Here is a 22,271-nt window from a genome sequence, read left to right as displayed (position 1 = left end):
GAACGACATCATCATCAACAAGTGCATTAGCATGGAATGGTGACGCTTTCTGGACAACAACAAGTGACACCTTCCTTCGGGAAGACGAAGTCGGAGACTCCTGAATTTCAAAAGTGAACGCATCCGCATCAAATGAACTGGCACCAACTGGTGGTCGCGAGGGCCGGGCTCTCTCCTTGCAAACAAATGCATGCTGGGACACTCTATCGTGACTCAGTCGTTCTTAGTTGTTAGTCATTTAACTTGTATTTAAACCAGACAAAAACAGACAAAGCCGACAAAGTTAAACCCAAATGATATAATCAAACAATGCAACCAAAACATACAAATTCAAACAATGCAGGGAAAATAAAGAAGTGCCTTTCGTATTTCAGGAAAATCAAATTTAAAGAAAGTACGGAAATACACTTTTGTATTTTCCTGAAACATGGAAATGGCAGGAAACACAAAAATGCCTTATGCCATATGCTTCAAATGTAAATGCATACTTCATTATTCTACATATTAGAAGTCTAACTACAACCTAATGTACCTTAAACAACCTATTTAGTAATGCATGCATCAAAAATAAAAAGTGAGGAAAATGAGAAAACTTACCAAATGTGAGAAATTAAACCTCTTGGATTTGAATGAACGTGAGTAGCGATTGATAAACCTCTTGGATTAGGCGCAAAGTAATAGAAATTTTGAGCAAAGTTGAAAAATGATAGATTTAGGAATTTTCACGCACATCTCTTCCTTTGGCTTAGAGGGTGGGTTTCACGCGTATTAGACTAAAAATTCGTCCAAAAGTATATTTTCATATTTGTTATGGAGTTGCATCTTCGTATTAATTTTTAGAAAAATAAGAGTGTGACTATGAATGTGATATATATATATATATATATATATATATATATATATATATATATATATATATATATATATATATATATATATATATATATATATATATATATATATATATATATTACAAAGGTGCATGAGCACCATTAAGAATGCAATAAACAATCCTCTAAATTTTTTTGGAGCCAAAAAATTATAGTAGAAATAAAATTCTACTATAATTTTTTTTTTTATAAAAAAAAATGTAATATGATACAATGTTGCTCTTTGCTTTTCTCAAAGGATCCACATCCTTTTTCAGACATATAACCGGTGTTATTGACCAACTTGACCCTGTTTCCGTATACTTTAGTACCTTGTTCTGTTCTCATTAGTTTTTTCAATTTACACTCTCAAGTCTCAACTCACTTAAAAAGCCTTTAAACCCCCTCTCTCTCTCTCTCTCTCTCTCTCTCTCTCTCTCTCTCTCTCTCTCTCTCTCTCCGCAGTTCTTCCAAATTAGAATTTTGAGTCTTTCCCTTCAAGTTAATGCATATAATAATCTGTAAAGACTCAAACTTTCAAGTCATATATCGTTTTTTAGTTTTATAATTCATCTGGGTCATTGTCTAGTGTCCCAGTTTCAGTGAAATCATAAAAGGGTCCCTCTGAGTGTGTTGTGAAGAGGGTTCTTTTTCTTTGTGTACAAAACCCCATTTGGAAAAAGTTAAGATTTTTGGCAATTTCAGTGAAGTAGGAAAAAAAAAAGGATGATTCAGTTGTTGTTTTTAGTGATTTTTGCGGAGGGTGTTATGGCCTTTCTTATGTTGGTAAAGATAGGTCCATTGAGGGATCTTGTGATGAAGAGTTTGGATCTGTTCAAGACGGGGAAGGTTCCAGCTACGGTTAAAACGATTGCTGGCACAATGTTTGTGATTCTGCTTTCTAGTCTTATGAGTATTGTTAAGATCCAGAACAAAGGTGCTAAGCTTGGGACTATGTCGCCTATGGATCAAGTTCTTTGGAGAACTCACTTGCTTGAGGCTTCACTCCTTGGTAAGTTCATGCTCCTTTCATCTCTGTCATTTGCATTTTTTTTTATAGCTCTTATGTTGCTAAGGTTAGTTAATTTTGAAGTGTTAGAAAGAAGTGTTGATGTGTTTTTTTTTACTTGACCCTTCTTTTTGTTTGAGCCTAAGTAGAAGCTTAGTTGATTTGATTAGTTTCTTAGACACTTTTCTGCTGACCATTTCTGTTAGTTTTAAACTAAACTAACGAGAAATGGTCAATTGGTTGTTCTTGAATGAAAGCAACTTTTAAACAATGCAGTTGTTTAGGTTGATGTAAGATGCAATTGGGGCGATTTTGTAGCCACGTCCAGAGATTTTGTAGCGGTGCTATAGGGCTATTGCTGAGCGTAGGCCGGCCACTATGGGAAGAGCCTTAGTGGTGCAGAACACTTTGGCAGCCACTATAGGGTTAATAGAAGGATAGTGGAGCAGAGCGGATCCTGGTCCGGAGCGTTTTCTGGCCCGCTATTCTTTTCCCCTCTGAAAAACCAAAATTACCCTTAAATTTAAAACATTTTAAGGGTTATTTTGGATTTTTCAAACAAATTTGAATCGAGACTCAACCTTAACCTTCCTTCATGGTTGTTTCTGCACTTCAGTTCTTCCGTTCCCTTAACTCTATTTGTTTATAATTATTATATGCAATTTTTCCAATAAATGGTCAAATAGCGGTCATTCTGCTATATGCTATTCCCACTATCCCACTTTTGGAGCTGGCCGCTCTGCGCCGCTATCTAGGATTGACTACTCTGTTACTTAAACCATTTCATGAAAGATAAAGGAACAATTTTCTAGGGTCTAGGGTGTCTTGTAGGTCTGCGGTTTTTTGTCATGCTGCGAAAACATGTATGCATAAGTTGTTTTTGCTCTTTTATTGAACTTGTTTCAGAAAAATGTAACGTACTCAGTGTTACCGATGCGAGCCAATGGGAGAGAGCCAAAAATACGACATTTGGCCGACATATGGCATGCCATATTTGCGTACGGTGCCGCCATCAATTTGGCCATGGCAGCGAGCCAAAAAACTGCGATGGCCTATACTTGACAATACTGAACTTACCAGTCATTATTAAGTTGCTATTAGAAATTGACATATTAAAAGCACCTTTTTTGACCAACTAATCTGTAATCGGCATACTTTATTTCATTAGTCATCTAAATTTATTACTCTGCCTTATTTGGCACCGATACCACAAGCGGAACCCAGAAACCACCATCCTTCACTCTTTAGTAATTTTGTACCTTGTGATTTGTAAATGTGTCCATTGATTTTGAACTTGTAACACTCTTCCAAGCATTAGAATGGCCATGCTTTTAGGCAATGTGGGACTAAACACACTCCATTACACCCTGCACAAGTGCTGGAGTGGAGACTACAATGAAGACAGTCCATATTTTTTGCAACTAAGGCAGCTAGGGATGGTCCGCGATTAAGGAGGAATCTCCACAAGTGACTTAATCTTTCTTTTTGGATTTGCAATGCTATGTTTGTGTGTCCTGGTCTGGTGATTGTTTATAGAATAATTTGATTTTGTTATTGTGGTTTTCTTTATCACTAAATTATATTATATCCACGCAAAAAAAATATTTTATAATTTTCCATAATAGTTTATCATGGTAATATTGCGGAGATAAGAAAGCTTTAAACCGGAAAGTTATTTTTGTGATGAATTAACCAATATAGATATGGGCCGAAGTTTAAGGTATTTGAATAAATAAAGATATGATACATTATATGGTTATACTTAACGGTAGAGTTCCCCGTCGAAAGCAGCTAGAGTTTGTTATATTATATAGTGTAGTCGAGTCCTAACTAACTGAAAGTTGTTGACGAAAGAAAGGGTATAAAATAACCTTCTACACTAACGTTGCAACATACTTACCTGAACGAGATCAATGGCTGACCCAGATGGCCCATGTCCTAGACAAGCGACCCCCATTGCACTTCGGAGGCACACTGGCTTAATGTCTACCCAAGTGGTGGAACCTTGTCCAAGATAGTGTTTTTTCAACCATGTAATGGATCTACTTATTCTATTCATTTGTCAATTTTTTCATGACTTTTCTATTGATACCGATTTCACATTGTTAGCAGACTCTTAGAAGGATCTAGTTAGATACTTTATCTTAAAAAACTTCCCGAATCTGTGTAGCATTGTATTTGTATCGAACTGCGTAATAGGCATATAGCAATTTTGAATCATGTGATTTCCTATTTCATCCACCTATTTTGAATTTTTACACTCTTGTGTGTGCTGATTTGTGAACCTTTATTGTGATTTGCAAATCTGTCCTTCAATTTTGAATTTTGATCCATGTTTCTGGTTTGATAGCCCAACATATGCCAGTGAAGTAAATGAACCCTACTCTGATGAGCTAAAACTTAGCTCTATCGAGTTGAATCTAACTTCCACGAAGGGATCCTAAATCCCATACCACCATCCTTCGCTCTTACAAGTTAGAAGCACTACAAAGGCCATATCTTTCGGCGATGCAGGACTAAACCCACCCCATTACACCCTGCAGAATGAAAGAGATGGATGCTGCAATGAAGGCATTCCAAATTTTCCGCCAATAAGGCGGTTAGGGGAACTGCAATTAAGATGGAATTTCCAACATTGGATTTTTCTATCGTTTTTTAATTGTGACGCTATGTTTGTGTACTCTGGTCGGGTGGTTGCATATAGAATATCTTGATTTTGTTATTTGTATTTGTTATTGTATTTGTTCTATCTATCACCATAACATTCAAAATGCAGCAAGTTGTGAACAATCTTGGTTTTGTCTGCTTGCTCTCATTGTATTTGAGTGTTCGACTAGATTACATCGTGAGTTAGAGATTATTGTTGTCTTGACTGAATTAATTTAATCTTGCAGGTTTTACATTATTCCTCGGATTCCTTATTGACCGTATGCACCATTATCTCCAAAAACTTATTAATTTAAGGAATAACATGGGAGCTTCAAAAGAAGAAGTAGAAAATCTCAAAAAAGAAACCGTCGAGCTCAAAGAAAAGGAAGAGAAAGCCTCAAAGGAGCTAAAGCAACTGAAGAAAGAACTTTCAACTCTATCAGAAGGTATGAAGAAGGTGAAGATGGAGTCCGAAGAGAAAGACAAGAAAGTTGAGACGGCCGAAGCTCACGTTGCTTCCCTCCAAAAACAAGCCGCTGATTTACTACTTGAATATGACAGACTCTTGGAAGACAACCAAAATCTTCAAGCTCAAGCAATGGGACATAAGAGTTGAGGAAAGACTGAAATACTATAAAAAAAAACAATGTTTTGAGGAGAGCGATCTAACGAGAATCATCCCTGGTTTTGTTGCAAAATCTTCTTTATTTAACAAATGAAAGAAGGTTTTTTTTTTTTTTTTTGGTTCTCCCTGTGAATGATAACAGATTTTGCAGTCCTCTCAGTTTGTTCAACATTTTGTTATGAAATTGGTTCTTAACAATTGGCCATCTAAGTTTTTTCTTCTTTGGTTTGGTTTGGATGGATACATTTTAGTTCTAGGGTTATTGGTGGGACAAATACATGTCATGGATTAGGAAAAAGTATGTTGAGTTTCATCTCTATAATTGTGCCCTAGGCTGCATCTTTCTATTCCAAATCATGCCTAATTTTAACCCAATTATGAATTAGAATAGCCACCCAGGTAAAAAAAAACAAAAAAACAGAAACAAAAAATGCATAAATAGAAATTGGGTTTCTCCCAACAGATGTACTTTTCTCCCAATGTGAAAAAAAGTTGAAATCTAAGATCACATAAGATAGAAATTGTGTTTGATATAATGCATCATGGCATGTATTAAGAGACACTTAACACGAGTTCGTTGAAGCCGGTTTTGATGAACAATCATGCTCAGAATCAAATGGGCCAGAGACGTCTACATAGTGTTGGAGATGACAAGGAGGGGGTGTACCTGCAAGGTACTCCGACGATTAAGTAAGAGCACATATACTTTTTAATGTTTTAAGGGTTTGAAATTATGTTACCCGTCCCTCTTCAATGAGAGGGTTTATATAATGCCTCTAACGCTTGACTATTGGTCCGTGTTTTGGGCTGGATCGTGGGTCTAGGCCCAAAATGCGTGACTGTCAGGATTCTAAGAGTAAACTTAGGAATCCTGGGAGAATGCCCGAAACTAGCCGTTGGTCGGGCAGAGGGACGTTCCTGGTCGACAGGGGTGCTTAACGAGCAAGTGTTGTTCTGCTCCTCGACGGGGAGCAGGATGCATGTCTTGCTTCTGACGCAGATGCTGATATGGTCGAGTACATAGATGGTGAGTTGTCCTCGACACGAAGGGAAGCGAGCCTGACAATAGGGCAGGGGAGATGTCGTTCCTACTGCCCTTAGGTGATTGGGCTAAGGATATTGGGTCGTCCTAGGAGCAGGAGTGCATCGGGCCATGCCTAGCTATCGAGGCAGTCCGAAACACCATATATTCTTATTCATGAAAATGTTTGCAATAATGATACGCTAAGTATTTTATTGCAAATGAAGCCAGTGAAAAATCATCTATGATTTTAATATAGACTTAAATGTACTTTTGATCCCTCTAGTTTAAAGTTTTTTAATTTTTAATCCCTCAATTTTAAAACTCAATTTTTTTCGTCTACGAACTTTACATCACTTGAAATTTGGTTGGCCCCCTTTCAATTTTACAGATGTGGCTTTGATAAATAGGATAAATTTTTATTTTTTATGAGTCGACAATATTGATTAAGATAATTTATTTATCAATATTTTTTATTTAGTGAATAAATTGATATTTTTAATTATGTTTTTTTTAGAAATTAATTAAAATAATTAAAATATTGACAGTGATAATTAGGAAAAAAAATTATTTTTATGAGTTGACAATATTGATTAGGATAATTTATTTATTAATATTTTTTTTATTGAATAAGTTGACAATATTGACTAGAATAATTTATTTACTTATTAATATTTTTCAAAGACCAATTATGATTTAGCCTAAGCCTAGTATCCAACATGTCAATGAACAATACATGAAAAAGCTATATAAACACTGGTATTACTTCATCCAAAGAAAATGACGTGGGACTTATAAATTTCTCTCTCATTCACTTTAACCATGTTGTCATCAATCATCATAAACAACATAGATAAATCATCATAGTTCTTTATTGTTGGCATTAATAATTTGTGAGAAGAAAGCATTGCAGCCAATGGAGCACCGATAGCAGAAGAAGCTTGACCACTTCTTCTAACTATTTTGGACTCTGAGTATCAACAGTGGAGGATGTGAACTCACACTCCATGAATGGTGCCAAGGAAAGAAGAAGATGTAACAGAATTTTGTTACATTCAGAGCAAGTGAAAAACGAAACTAAGAGAAAGATGAAAGTGAAATTCTTATTATTCAGATAAGCTTACAATATGAGTGAACCATAGTTTATATACAAGCAGCTATAGCTAATGAAAACAAGACACATGTCAATAACTAACTGGGCAATAGCAATAAACTAATAGTGTAAGCTAATATCCCCCCTCAAGTTGGACTGTGGATACTAGAAAAGTCCTAACTTGTCCAAGATGGTAGATAAAGTTGGAGAATGGAGAGGCTTGGTGAACATGTCAGCCAACTGATCAGTAGTGGATATAGGGAGAAGATGAATGAGCTTGGAGTGTATCTTCTCACGGATCACATGACAATCAATCTCTATATGCTTGTTGCGTTCATGAAAAGTGGGATTGTGTGCAAGATAAATGGCAGACTTGCTGTCACAAAGACAGCAGCAGGCTGAGGCAGATTAATTTGAAGATCATGAAGAAGATACTGCAACCATTGAAGCTCACAAGTAAGGGAAGCAAGGGCCCTATATTCAGCCTCAGTGGAGGATCGAGAAACAATATTTTGTTTCTTAGACTTCCAACACAAAAGAGAGGATCCTAAAAGGATGCAAAATCCTGTAACTGACTTCCTAGTGTCAGGACACCTGGCCCAATCAGAGTCAGCAAAAGTTGATATTTTCAACTGACTGGATGCAGAAAAAAAGAGTCATTTAGCAGGCATAGATTTGAGATACCTGAGCACTCGAATAGCAGCTTGATAATGAGGTAGCAAAGGAGAAAAGACATATTGACTTAGATGTTGGACAACATAAGAGATATCAAGTCTAGAGTTAGTAAGGTAGATTAATCTGCCAATTAATCTTCTATAGCTGGAAGGATCATCTAAAGGTGGACCTTCAGTAAAGGAGAGTTTAAGGTTGGGATCAAATGGCACAGCAGATGGTTTGGAGGCTAGCAGACCACTATCCTCAAGAAGTTCTAAAGTATACTTTCTCTGATTCATAAAAATACCATCTGTGGTTCTAGCAATCTCAAAACCAAGGAAAAATCTGAGTCTGCCAAGATCTTTGATCCTGAAAGTGTGATGGAGTAATTGCTTGACCCGTTGAATATTAGAAAAAGAAGAGCCTGCTAACACAATATCATCCACATAAACTAATAAAGCTGTAAAAACAGAATTGGATTCTTTGACATAGAGTGAATGATCAGCTTGAGATTGTTTATAGCCAATAGAGATAAGATAAGAATATAATTTTGAATACCATTGTCTGCTAGCTTGCTTTAAACCATACAAAGACTTGAGCAATTTGCACACTTGAGATGGGTTAGAGGAAAGTAGGCCAGGTGGAAGAGTCGTATACACTTCTTCATGTTGATCACCATGAAGAAAAGCATTGTTGACATCAAGTTGTTCCAAGTGCCAACCCTTGATGGCAGCAATGGAAAGAAGAACCCTCGCAGTAGTTAGCTTTGCAACTGGTGAGAATGTGTCAAAATAATCCACACCCTCTAGTTGTGTATAACCTTTTTCCACTAACCTGACCTTATGTCTCTCAATGGACCCATCAGCTTTGTATTTCACTTTGTAAACCCATCTGCATCCAATAGGGCGTTTCCCAGAAGGAAGATCTATTATATCCCATGTATGATTCTCTGCAAGAGCTTGTAGCTCAATATCCATGGCATGTTTCCAATAATCATACTTAATGGCTTGATTATATGATTTATGTTCAGGATTGGATGCGATGGAGCAACAAAAGTGTTTATATGAAGGAGAGCATTTATGGTATGAAAAACAGAAGATATAAGATGAATTATATTTTGTTTATTATGATGAGATGCACATGTATCATGAGATGCAAGGTAACAATGATAGTCTGCTAAGTAGCTTGGGGGATGAGAGGCTCAAGTGGACTGTCTTAAGGGAACGAAATTATCAACTGAGATGGAGTGCTCAGTATAATAGGATGACTCATCAGAAGAAGAAGAGAAAGAAGGACTAGAAGCTAGGGGTGAAGTATGGTTATGGTAAGTATCCGTAGAAGGACTAAGGGAGTTATGATTATCTGCTGGGAGAAGTATAACATCATTGGGAGAACCACTGGATAAAGAAGGAGAAGGAGAAATTTGAATATTAGGATGAGGTGGAACAAGAGGAGGAAGAGAACTAGATGGGACATATGAGCTGGCAGAAGTACCATAAGTACTACTATTATAAAGAGAAAGGGACAGGTCAGTAGTATTTGTGGGAGAATGTGATTGGGGAAATTCATCAGAAAGGGGATAGCTGTCAATGGTAGTACTAGGGTTGGAAGTAGAGGGTGTAGAGGAATCTTTAGAGGGAAGATGACTTTCATAAAAGATGACATTCCTAGACACAAAAACACTATGACTCTTGATCCGCTGTCGCGCGCGGATCAAAACGAGTTGTTTTTCAAAACCGTAGTACAGCGACAATTGACTCGAATATCGTCTCAAGGATTCTTGTTATTACTAACTGAAATCGAATTGGGGGATTTGGTTTGATGGTCGAATTAGAAAAAGTTCTTAAAATAAGTGATTCTAAGAATAAGCTGTTGTGAAAATAAGTGATTATGGGATAAGCCAATCTACCGATTCAGTTCCTACCAATCATCGATTACTATAACTTCACTATCCTAAGCGGATTCTAATCCTATTTGGATGCAAACTCAATGACAAGCGCGGTGAGGTTTGCGAGATGTGCGATCCTAATGTCCGAATTAAGCAAACGGGATAAATTATCATGAATTAAGCAAACACGATCGATCAGACACGGTACGAATTAAGCAAACATAACGCGTCTATGTTAGGATCATACAATCAACCAAATTGAATCAATATATTTCATACAATTGAATTAAGCATACAAGAATACAAAATATCATTGAAAGGAATAGAAATTAAATTGTAAAATTATAGTAATCTCATAGTATTAGAACCTGAACACGGTAGATCGACTCAGACGAATTAGTTCTCCATGAAATCGTACAGAACTCAGAGTATTTTTTCGTGAATAGTGTAAAAGTGAATCGTAGCTGTACGGCCAGACCTAGACTAAAGAGAAGACAAAAGAAAATTCGGGTCATAATAACCCAATTGAGTCAAAAACATCCAGAACCCGGCCCACAATTGACCAAAATTAAAACAAACTAAGGCTGCAACTTAAAACAAAAATCTGGGAAATATAGGCTCCGAATCTGACTTCGACTCCAACATGAAAGTCGTAGCTCTCTCTCTTAGCTTTCCGGCGATTATTAGAACGCCTCAATCGGATTCCTCAAACTCCAGTTATGATCGTTTTCGTGAAAGCTGCTAAAGCGGAAAATTAAGTACGAAAATCAAATAAGTATAAAAATAAACTAAATTATAAAAACACATTAAAAGGGAAAAATAACCAAAATAAAACATGGAAATGTAAAAGTATAAACATAGAGGATCGTGTATCAAAATACACTGATCAAATTCCCCCACACTTGAACTTTTGCACTCCGAGCAAACTGAACAACAAAATAAGGAACGCACAAATACATCATTAGTTACTCATTCTAGGCTATAACTCTTCTTCGGGTAAGTTTGCATCGACAGGTACTAATCTTGCACACTAAGGATATCGTAAGAACACTAACCACAAATATGCAAACATAAGCCTCCTAAATACACAAACCAATTCAAATCATATTATTATACCATAGCCTAACTTACTCATTCTTTTTGCTCTTTTTCATTCAGGCGCAATCACATTAAGCCCGTTATCTCCACACACTTATAGCAGGACGACCGGTTAGTGACTCTGATCCTTTTTTGCACGGGGTTCTGGTACTTACGTGGCATAACCCTTTGCTTACTCAGTTGTAGTTGCGGGGGATCGGACCGTAATCCGCCCTACCAAGTTCAGCACCAGAAACCGCTGAACCAACTAACAAAGAGTCTTATTTTCAACTTTTTCTTTTGAAGGTTCCACAACCGTTGGGTTAATAGACCGGATGAGGGTCACCAAACTTAGAAGGTGCATTTCCTTTTTCTTTTTTTTTCGGAACACTCACTTATATTCATCGGCTTCCCTACGTAAAGTGTGTGAGAGATGGTGCCGACTGCTGAAATAAACTACTCAAGAGCTGTCAAAGAATGAGAAATTAAGGCTAAAACATAATAACAAATTCAAATCAATTTCCATATGCAGGAGACTTACGGTGTTAGAACGATACCGATCTTGTGAATTTTTCCCAAGTTTCCGCAAACTCGACTCAAATCAGTCTGTAGCCCAAAACTTTCAAGAAGATGAATTTTTTTTATTGATTGAAATTAAACAAAATACTAACAAAAACAAATAAAAAATTGAAAGAAAACAAAACAAATAAATGATTCCCTCCCCCACACTTAAGACATACATTGTCCTCAATGAAAAGACATAAATATTAAAGTAAGAGGGAGAGAAAGGAAAGAACACACCCGCATGGTCAAGGAGGATAGGTGATCACATAAGCAGCCTTTTCTAGTGAAGGATCTTCTACATTCTCTTCTTTAAAAGTGGGACTCTCATGGAGTAGCTTTGGGTAATGTCCATTGAACTTGAAATTTTTATTAAAGCCTTCGCCTTTTATTCCAGGATCAAAGAAGAATCTTCGATAAATAAAAGTGTTGAATGGGCACGTGATCTTTTCCACAACACTAAAGATAAAAAGATTTAGGGGCTGCCTCCCTACTTTTGTTTCATCTTCCCCTTCAACTGAGACCCTATGCAAAATCATGGACGGGCTAATATCGGAAATGTCGGCCAATGTCCACCCAATCACCTTCTTATGATTCTTCAAAACCTGCAATAGCTTATTTTCTTGATCAAAATCAAGGTTAGAAGAAATTACAACCGGGAGTTTTTTATTGCTCTCTAAATAAGCGTATCTCAAATTTTCAGGAAGTTGTTTCAGCTCGGGGGAAGGTGGCTGCTCAATGGAATGAGTGCTTGAGGTTGCCGTGATGTCAAGAGTATCAGCTGCATGAACAGCTTCATCGATAAGAACTTCACCTGTAGTAAATATGTTACCCTGCAAGGCAGCATCAATCTCAGCACATACAACACAAATGTTAGTGTCAGTACAATCAGAACATGAGTAAACATCATCAAAATCAGACAATGATGGAAAATCATCTGCAAACAAATCAGTACAAGTATTATCAACAGTTTCAGAAGGCAACTCTATTTGAAAAACAGAATGCTCTTCTAAAGATTGTTGGTTTGATCCTTGAGCTTGCTGCATCGAATTCATCAAAGTGGCAAGCTGTCCAATCTGTGTTTGCAAAGTCTGGAGAGTAGAATCTACTTGCTGTTGATACTGAATATTATTTGCAGCCATTTGTTTGACAATATCCTCTAGTGAAGGTTCAAAAGGTGCAGAGCACACAACCTGAAATTCATTCAAATGCTTATACGGATCCTCACCTGCAAAACCATTAAACCTAGGCAACAAATGTGTTAAACCATATTCCAATTCAAAAGGTGCATCAGCCGCAGGATAGTCAATACATAAACCATTATAGTTCATATTATTGACAGCCAACTGTGTCAAAGTTCTTTGTTCAGCCATATTATCAACAAACACAGAAATACCAACTATGTCCCGAACAGGCAGAAACAAATAGAAAGAAGAAAAACGATTAAAATAAATTCATAAAAATATAAAAACACAACATTTAATCTAATTAAGACAAAAAAGAATTTTGGAAATTTTTTTGGATTTTTTCGACTCTATGAAAACAGTAAAAAATTCATTAAAAATAGAAAAACGATGAATTTGGCGATTTGGGGTCGAATTCCCTTACTCTTCTAGAGTAAGGGAGTATTGATCGCACAATTTTTCTGCTCCCAATAGGAAAAAAAGATTATCGATCAGACTCAATTTTCCAAAAAAACCGTTTTTTTTTCGACTCTATACGCGGACTGGCCAAAACCGTAAGGAAAATACAACCTAAACGCGAGAACACTAAACCTATGACTCTAAAAACGATTAATAATAACAAGAATCCCCGGCAACGGCGCCAATTTGATCCGCTGTCGCGCGCGGATCAAAACGAGTTGTTTTTCAAAACCGTAGTACAGCGACAATTGACTCGAATATCGTCTCAAGGATTCTTGTTATTACTAACTGAAATCGAATTGGGGGATTTGGTTTGATGGTCGAATTAGAAAAAGTTCTTAAAATAAGTGATTCTAAGAATAAGCTGTTGTGAAAATAAGTGATTATGGGATAAGCCAATCTACCGATTCAGTTCCTACCAATCATCGATTACTATAACTTCACTATCCTAAGCGGATTCTAATCCTATTTGGATGCAAACTCAATGACAAGCGCGGTGAGGTTTGCGAGATGTGCGATCCTAATGTCCGAATTAAGCAAACGGGATAAATTATCATGAATTAAGCAAACACGATCGATCAGACACGGTACGAATTAAGCAAACATCGTCTATGTTAGGATCATACAATCAACCAAATTGAATCAATATATTTCATACAATTGAATTAAGCATACAAGAATACAAAATATCATTGAAAGGAATAGAAATTAAATTGTAAAACTATAGTAATCTCATAGTATTAGAACCTGAACACGGTAGATCGACTCAGACGAATTAGTTCTCCATGAAATCGTACAGAACTCAGAGTATTTTTTCGTGAATAGTGTAAAAGTGAATCGTAGCTGTACGGCCAGACCTAGACTAAAGAGAAGACAAAAGAAAATCCGGGTCATAATAACCCAATTGGGTCAAAAACATCCAGAACCCGGCCCACAATTGACCAAAATTAAAACAAACTAAGGCTGCAACTTAAAACAAAAATCTGGGAAATATAGGCTCCGAATCTGACTTCGACTCCAACATGAAAGTCGTAGCTCTCTCTCTTAGCTTTCCGGCGATTATTAGAACGCCTCAATCGGATTCCTCAAACTCCAGTTATGATCGTTTTCGTGAAAGCTGCTAAAGCTGAAAATTAAGTACGAAAATCAAATAAGTATAAAAATAAACTAAATTATAAAAACACATTAAAAGGGAAAAATAACCAAAATAAAACATGGAAATGTAAAAGTATAAACATAGAGGATCGTGTATCAAAATACACTGATCAACTCTGCAAGTCATACAGAATATAACCCTTAGTTCCATCTTTGAAACCTAAGAATATGGACTTTCTAGCCCTAGGAGAGAACTTTGTTCTATGTGATTGTAGGGTTGTAGCATAAGAAAGGCAACCAAAAATCTTTAAGTGAATGAGGGAGGGAGGCTGAGCAAAGATCAATTCATAAGGGCATTTAAATTTCAACAAGGGGGAAGGTATCCTATTAATCAAGTGGATGGAATGCTGAACTGCAAAGTTCCACATGGTGAGGGGAATGTTAGAGTGAAAGTACGGTGATCTTGCAACATTCAAAATATGTTGATGTTTTCTTTCAACAACCCCATTTTGTTGAGGTGCTTCAACACATGTGGTTTGGTGAAGGATACCTTTAGACACAAGAAAAGTAGATAGAGACATGAATTCAGTACCATTATCAGACCTAAGACATTTGAGTGAGGATTTGAATTGATTTTCTATATAGGCTACAAACTGGATTAAACTGTTTTTGGTTTGATCTTTTGTTTTGAGGAAGATTACCCAAGTATATCTACTATAGCCATCTACCAATGTAAGAAAATATCTATGGTCTAACATAGAAATGGTAGAGTAAGGACCCCATACATCAGCATGCAACAATTCAAAAGGGGCAATAGAATGAGATACACTATGAGAAAATGGCAATTTTCTTTGTTTACCATAGTGGAAAGAATCACAAGGTACATTATGAGTTTTACATGGTATAAAAGGAAAAAACTTTGAAATATATTGCATTCCTATATCAGATATGTCCTAATCTTAGATGCCATAAATGGAAACTATCAGTGGTGGTGGAAGTGTAAGCTGAAGATTGGTTGATAGCATCCAAGACATATAATACTCTTTGGAGCTTAGCTGTACCAATCATTGCCTTGGAATGATTCTGCATGATTTGACAGTTATCAGCTTTAAAGTGAACAAAACAGTCATTATCACTAGCTAGTTTGGCAATGGATATAAGGTTAACATGGAAAGAGGGAATATAGAGAACATTATGAATGGTCAAAGTAGAGGAAATAGCAACAGTACAAGACATAGATGCTGTAAGATGTGATCCATCAGGCAAATTCACATGTATAGGAATGATATTGATACAATTACTAAAAACATGAATGTCATATGCTATGTGATCTGTTGCTCCTGTATCTAAGATCCAGAGTTTAGAGGACTTACCAAGAGTGGTGGAGGAATGAGAATTCATGGCTAGGGGAGATGTGGACACAGAGTTGACTTGGGAATTAAGTTTTGATTGTTGTAACAGCTCAAGGATATTGTTGTACTGCTCTTGAGTGAAGCTACATGGAGATGTAGAAGAATCCTGTTGGGGTGCTTCACAAATAACATTAATGGTGGCATTGGACTGGGTGCTGTTGTGTGGCTATGGAGACTTTCCCTTAGTCTTGAAACATGGTGGATAGCCATGTTTGAGAAAACATGTTTCCACTGTGTGATTGGTCCTACCACAATGTGTGCAAACACGATTGTGGCCTTTACCATAACCTTGAATTCTTCCTTTAGAGGAGTTCTGACCAGGTTTGCTATGAGAATTACCAGAAGATGCCTGAACTTGGCAAATAGTAGTAATCTCTTCAGGATTCGATGATGCCTTGACCAAAGAAGAATTGGAACTATTGAGCTCTCTTTCTTGCTGAATAATCAGAGAGAATGATTTGTCTATGTCAGGCATAGGATTCATCATCATGATTTGAGATTTGGAGTGGGTAAACTTCTCATTTAGACATTTGAGAAATCGAATCACCTGATCTTGTGCACGATAATGCTTATATGATGCAACAGCTCCACAAGAAGAGGGAATGGCACATGAACAAGCAAGAATAGGTCTATAATTTTCCAGTTCATCCCATAAAACTTTCAGCTGAGTAAAGTAATTGGAGACATCAAGATTACCTTGGCGAAGCTTGTAGATGTCTTCCTGAAGATCAGAGACGCGGAAGATATTACCATGAGAGAATCGGATATGCAAATTTTTCCAAACATCTGCAGCATTATCACTCCAAAGAACTGACTTTGCAATTGACTCATAAATAGAACGATGAATCCAAGAAAGCACCATCGTATTGCAACAAATCCATGGCGCATAAAGAGGATCAGAAACCAGTGGTTTACCAAGAGATCCATCAATGAACTTATCCTTGTTCTTGGAAATCAAGGCAATGTGCATAGACCTAGCCCGACTATGATAGTTCTTATCGTCAAGGAGGGGAGAAACCAATATCAATGCAGGATTTTCATTTGGATGGAGATAGAAGGGATTTGTTGAATTCGTGGAAAAATCAGCGAACTGTTGGTATGCCATTGTTGAAAAGAGGAAGAAAAGGAACGTGAAGCACAGAGATGCGAGAGGATGAATACAACTCACAGAAAATCAAGAAATACGAATCAAGAATCGTGAACAAGCACGAAGGAGAAAACACAAAGGTGTTAAACGAAGAGATAAAGAAGATCGGTGCAACAATGGCTACCAGAGCTGTATTAGCTCTGATACCATATCAACAATGGAGGATGTGAACTCACACTCCATGAATGGTGCCAAAGAAAGAAGAAGATGTAACAGAATTCTGTTACATTCAAAGCAAGTGAAAAACGAAACTAAGAGAAAGATGAAAGTGAAATTCTTATTATTTAGATAAGCTTACAATATGAGTGAACCATATTTTATATACAAGCAGCTATAGCTAATGAAAACAAGACACATGTCAATAACTACCTAGGCAATAGCAATAAACTAATAGTGTAAGCTAATACTGAGCTTTAGGTTTTCTAATTTTCCAAGTACAATAGAAGTTCATTTTCATAAATATTTAGATGATTTATACATGACTTTTCATTATAAGAGATTGTGTATGTGTTGAATATGACTCATATTGTTGAGATAATCAAGGTTGTTGAGATAACTATGGGTTGTTGAGAGTATAATTCATATTGTTGAGATAATTATGAGTTGTTGAAATAATTATAGGTTGTTGAGAGAGTGACTCATATTGTTGAGATAATTATGGGTAAAGATAATTGTTTGTTGAGAGAAATTAGGGATTAGGATTTTAGATAATTTAAAACCACGTATTATATATATATATATATATATATATATATATGGCTTGTAATACTTTAATCAATATGCAATCCACAAGACATAACAAAAAGGAACTATAACTACTATATAGTCGCAGACGTAGGTAATTTGACCGAACTGCGTGTACAAAGCTTTTGTGTGTTTCTCTCTACTCTGATTTGTATTCACGGTTTTGTTCTAACAATTGGTATCAGAGCTTGGTAAATCTTGAAGGTGTGAAATTTTAAGTGACTCAGTTCGACTGAAAGAAAAATTTTGGTTTATGGCTAAGGAGGGTTAATGACTTGTTGGATCACCAAGGTTTATAGAAGACACTTCTTGATGAGAAACCGACGGACATTACAACCATTGATTGGAAGGAGATAAAATTTAAGGTCGCCGGATTGATAAGACTTTGCATTTACGATGACGTGATGAATCACATCCTGGACCTCACAACTCTGAAGGATGTCTAAAACAAATTGGCAAATCAGTATGTCCAAGACGCTCATGAAAAAATTGTTTGCGAAGCAGCATCTCTATAGCCTGAAGATGCAAGAAGGAGGCAATTTGCAGGCTCATGTCAACACTTTAAACAACATTCTTGCTGATTTGACACGACTTGGTGTGAAGGTTAACGATGAGGATAAAGCCAATATTTTGTTGTGCTCTTTACTAAGCTCTTATGATCACTTGGTGACCTCTCTCATATACTGGAAGGAAATAATCATGTTGGGTTCTATTTCTTATACTATTTTGCAACAGACAGACACAACGTCGCCAAAGTGTAGAGGAAGGTGGAAGAAGTTCAGGTGAAGGTTTGTTTGTGAAGGGAGTTCAAGACTGTGGCAGAGGAAAGGGTAAGGCAATGAGTTATGGAAAGAAAAATAGGTTTAAGTTCAAGGACATAAAACAACAGAATGTTATGATTGTAAGCAAATTGGGCCTTGAAAGAGGGATTGTCCAAAAAATTCAAGCAACAATAGTTCAGGAAATGTAGTTCAGTATGATGGTTTGTCTAAAGAATAGGATTTGTTTTGCATTTCATCTGCAAAGTACATTGATACATGCATTCTTGATTATGGGGGCTCCTACCATATGATGTTGCACCGGAAGTGGTTTAACTCTTTTAAGTCAGGTGATTTTGGTTTTGTCTATTTGGGTGATGATAAAACTTATACCATCATTGGAAAGGGGCAAATTAAAATTGCTTTGGTGATGGTGGTGTGCGCACGTCGAGTGAGATGCGCTATGTTCCAACATTGAGGAATAATTTGTTTACTCTAGGTACTCTTCAAGCAAATGGTTATTCATTCCGGTTAGATGGAGATAGATCCATCAGTAGGGTTAGCAAGGGTGCAATGACAATTACGACGACTAGGAGGACGACATGCAACATTTATAAGTTGTTGGGGGCACAATTATGAGTGATGTAGCATGTGTTGAAACTGATAATGATACAACTAAACTGTGGCATATGTGTTTGGGTTATCTCAGTGAACGTGGGATGATAGAATTACATAAGAGGAATTTACTAAAGCGTGTTCGGAGTTGCACAATTGGATTGAGCAAGTATTGTGTTCTTGGGAAACAATGTAGAGTTTGTTTCAAGACCGGGCAACTCAAGACCAAGGGAATCTTAAACTATGTCCCTTCTGATGTATGGGGGCCTACAAACGAGCCCTCTATTGGAAGTTCTAGGTACTTTGTGACATCCACTGACGATTTTTCTCGTATGGTCTGGGTTTATTTCATGAAATATAAATTTGAGATCTTTGCCTAGTTCAAACATTGGAAGGTAGAGGTTGAGAACTAGGCAGAGAGAATAATAAAGTATTTATGGTCCGATAATGGAACTGAATACACTAACAAGAAATTCATGCATTTTCGTGAGGAGAATGGAATCCAGAGTCACTTTTTTGTGAGGAAAACACCACAACAGAATTCTGTTGCAGAGAGGATGAACAGGAACACTGAGAGAAAAGGCAAGGTGCCTTCGGTTGAATGTTGATCTTTCAAAAGGTTTATGGGCAACAACACTCAATATGACATGCTATCTAGTCAACAAATCACCACGAGTTTCATTGGATGACAAAGTTGCAGAGGAGGTATGGACAGATAATCCCATTGATCTGAGTAATTTGAGGATTTTTGGGTGTCCAACATATGTGCATATTTTCAGTGAGGATTGGTATATACTTGACCCAAGTCAAAACAACGAATATGTATTGACTACAATAAAGGTGCAAAGGGGTACAAGTTATGGGATCTGATTAAGAGGAAGATGATTGTCAGCAGAGATATTATATTTGATGAGCAGACGATGTTGAAATAGTCAGATGTGACAGTTATTCGAGATATCGATGTAGAAAATTCCAGCCAAGATAAGACTCAGGTGGACATTGAGGAGCCACCAGTGAGTCCAAGGCAGATTGTAGCTTTGGATGACAACGAGTCGGGTCGGGTGTAGGTTTCACACTACCCAAAGCCGCATCTGAAATCGGCACCGAAACCCAAACCCAAACCCAAATGCTGTCCGGGTTGTAAAATAACACCCACACCCACACCCGTTGGGTTCGTGTTTTTTCACCCAAACCCGAATCCGCAGCAAAATACATAAAATACATTTTTCTTACAATTTTCCTTTAAATTGTACGGTCATTATTAAAAGTTCTCAGTTCTCATATTAACTAAAGTTCTCATTTGATACGCCCCCTATATATATATATATATATATATATATATATATATATATATATATATATATGGGATAGGATCAAATGACACCAAGGTGTCAAAGTTTAATTTGACACCAAATCTCAACCGTTAAAAGAATTGATCTAACGGTGATACTAAATAGCCTATTTTTTAAGAGAAAAATTTGCTATGTATTTTTTTTATTATTTTATTTCATTTACTATCACCGTTTGATCAATTCTTTTAACGGTTGAGATTTTGGTGTCAAATTAAACTTTGACACCTTGGTGTCATTTGATCCTATCCCATATATATATATATATATATATATATATATATATATATATATATATATATATAGGGTGGCACCCGAACCCAAACCCAGTCAACTCGGGTTTTCACCCGTTGACTCGAGTTCGGATGCGGGTGGGCCCCGTGGGTGCATGTCTGCTTGCCATCCCTAATTGTAGCCCACCATTAGGATGAACCAGGCTCAGATTCAGTGGAGTGCAAGATTCAGTAGAAGTACATGACTATACACTTGTGCGTGATAGGGAGCCCCGTCATATTACACCTCTAGTGAGTTATGTGTTTGAAGACTTAGTAGCATATACTCTTCTTACCAGTTCAGGAGACCCTTCTACTTTTCGAGAGGCTATGGCTAGCCAGGAGAAAGATAAGTGGATGGGTGCTATGGTGAAATACCATTATGCTTCAATAACTTGGCCTAGTAGGTTTGTTTAGTTGAGTTGTAAGATTCAACATCACTCATAGTTGTGATTGAGGTTGATCATTAGGGTTTAATGATTGAAAGTCCAAACTCATGAGTTAGTGTTTGAGAGAAAGTGAGAGGAGTTCTCATATTTAGGGGGAAACTTAAATATAAAGTCATTGGGTAGTGTTAGGAAATGCATAGGACAACATAACATTTATTGTTGCTTGTAAGACTGATTGTATTAAACTACTAATAGTGAATTTCCTTTCTTGGGTTGTAAGCCAACTATCCAAATGTAGGTGCATGTTGCAACAAACTAGGTTACCAATTGCTTGTGTTATTTATTGCTTTTTCTGATCCATCGTATTATACAAGTTAATTGAGGTGGTTCTGGTTTAACTTGTCGAACTAGTTGCCAAGACATCGCGTGCAACATCTATCCCGTGAAGAACAAAATTTATAAATTCTCAAGGACAATAGGATTGTTCAGTTTTACATCTCCAAAAGAATTCGCACCCCAACCTAATTCATGTTAATTCATGCAGGATAAAACTCTTTATCCCCGAGGTAGACCACTCTTGATTCAGCGGTGAAAGCTACATTGCAAAGTTTATCCCCCGAGGTAGACCACTCTTTATCCCCTGAGGTAGACCACTCCTGATTCAATGGTGAAACCTACATTATGAAGTTTTTTAAAAAAAGGAATCCTACAAAAGAGATTTTCTGATTTCTCTGTATTCAAACTTAGATAGTTCATGTTAATTCATGCAGGATAAAACTCTTTATCCTCGAGATAGACCACTCCTATTCTATTTTAGTGGTGAAAGCTACATTGCAAAGTTTTAAAAAAAATTCTTTTGTACTCCTAATTTCTTTGTATCCAAACTCAAATAAAATCACAAAAATAAAAAATGAGAAACAAAGAAAATACCTAAACAACTTGATAGTTAATTTATCGCCTATGTTGCTTCTTCTTTCTAGTTTATTTGTATAAAAATAAATAATAAATAGACACACATCATCCATTTCTAAATATTTTAAGAATATGATATAATTAAAAATAATTTAGTTATTTTATATAAATATTTATAAAATATTTAACTATGAATTAAAAGGCAAAAATAAGTTATATGAATAATGGTGAAAAAATGCGGAGAAGGGAATGAAAAATAAATTAGAAAAGTGTTTATTTATTTTTTTCCAATTAAAAATAATTTAGTTATTTTATGAGTATTTATAATGTATTTAACTCGGAACTAAATGATATAAGTTAGTTTTATGAGTAATGATGAAAACAAAGGCGGAGAAGGAAAAGAAAAATAAGTGAAAATGATGAAAAAATGCGGAGAAGGGAAAGAAAAATAAATTAGGAAAGTGTGAAAAATAATAGAAAAACCAATTT

General features: G+C 36.4%; 2 protein-coding genes across 2 annotated transcripts; one reads left to right on the top strand and one right to left on the bottom strand.

Moving 5' to 3' along the window:
- Nucleotides 1-1,254: 1,254 nt before the first annotated feature.
- Nucleotides 1,255-5,466, top strand: LOC131635213 (uncharacterized). Its single transcript, XM_058905816.1, has 2 exons — nt 1,255-1,881; nt 4,773-5,466. The coding sequence occupies exons 1-2, from the start codon at nt 1,596-1,598 to the stop codon at nt 5,141-5,143; spliced, it is 657 nt and encodes a 218-aa protein (XP_058761799.1). The 5' UTR covers nt 1,255-1,595; the 3' UTR covers nt 5,144-5,466.
- Nucleotides 5,467-15,762: 10,296 nt separating this feature from the next.
- Nucleotides 15,763-16,701, bottom strand: LOC131635210 (uncharacterized). Its single transcript, XM_058905813.1, has one exon. It carries the CDS (start codon nt 16,699-16,701, stop codon nt 15,763-15,765), a length of 939 nt encoding a protein of 312 aa, XP_058761796.1.
- Nucleotides 16,702-22,271: the final 5,570 nt, after the last annotated feature.

The sequence above is a fragment of the Vicia villosa genome, unplaced genomic scaffold, assembly GCF_029867415.1.
Source record: "Vicia villosa cultivar HV-30 ecotype Madison, WI unplaced genomic scaffold, Vvil1.0 ctg.001445F_1_1, whole genome shotgun sequence".
NCBI classification, from domain to species: Eukaryota; Viridiplantae; Streptophyta; class Magnoliopsida; order Fabales; family Fabaceae; genus Vicia; species Vicia villosa.
The sequence above is the reverse complement of the archived record's forward strand: the minus strand, read 5'-3'. Positions and strand labels throughout refer to the sequence as shown.

Excerpts from the sequence above, each read along its gene's own strand:
- LOC131635213 (XM_058905816.1), top strand. The coding sequence starts at position 1,596 with ATGATTCAGTTGTTGTTTTTAGTGATTTTTGCGGAGGGTGTTATGGCC. Across the intron at positions 1,882-4,772 it reads GCTTGAGGCTTCACTCCTTG|GTTTTACATTATTCCTCGGA; the intron begins GTAAGTTCATGC and ends TTAATCTTGCAG.
- LOC131635210 (XM_058905813.1), bottom strand. The coding sequence starts at position 16,701 with ATGGCATACCAACAGTTCGCTGATTTTTCCACGAATTCAACAAATCCC.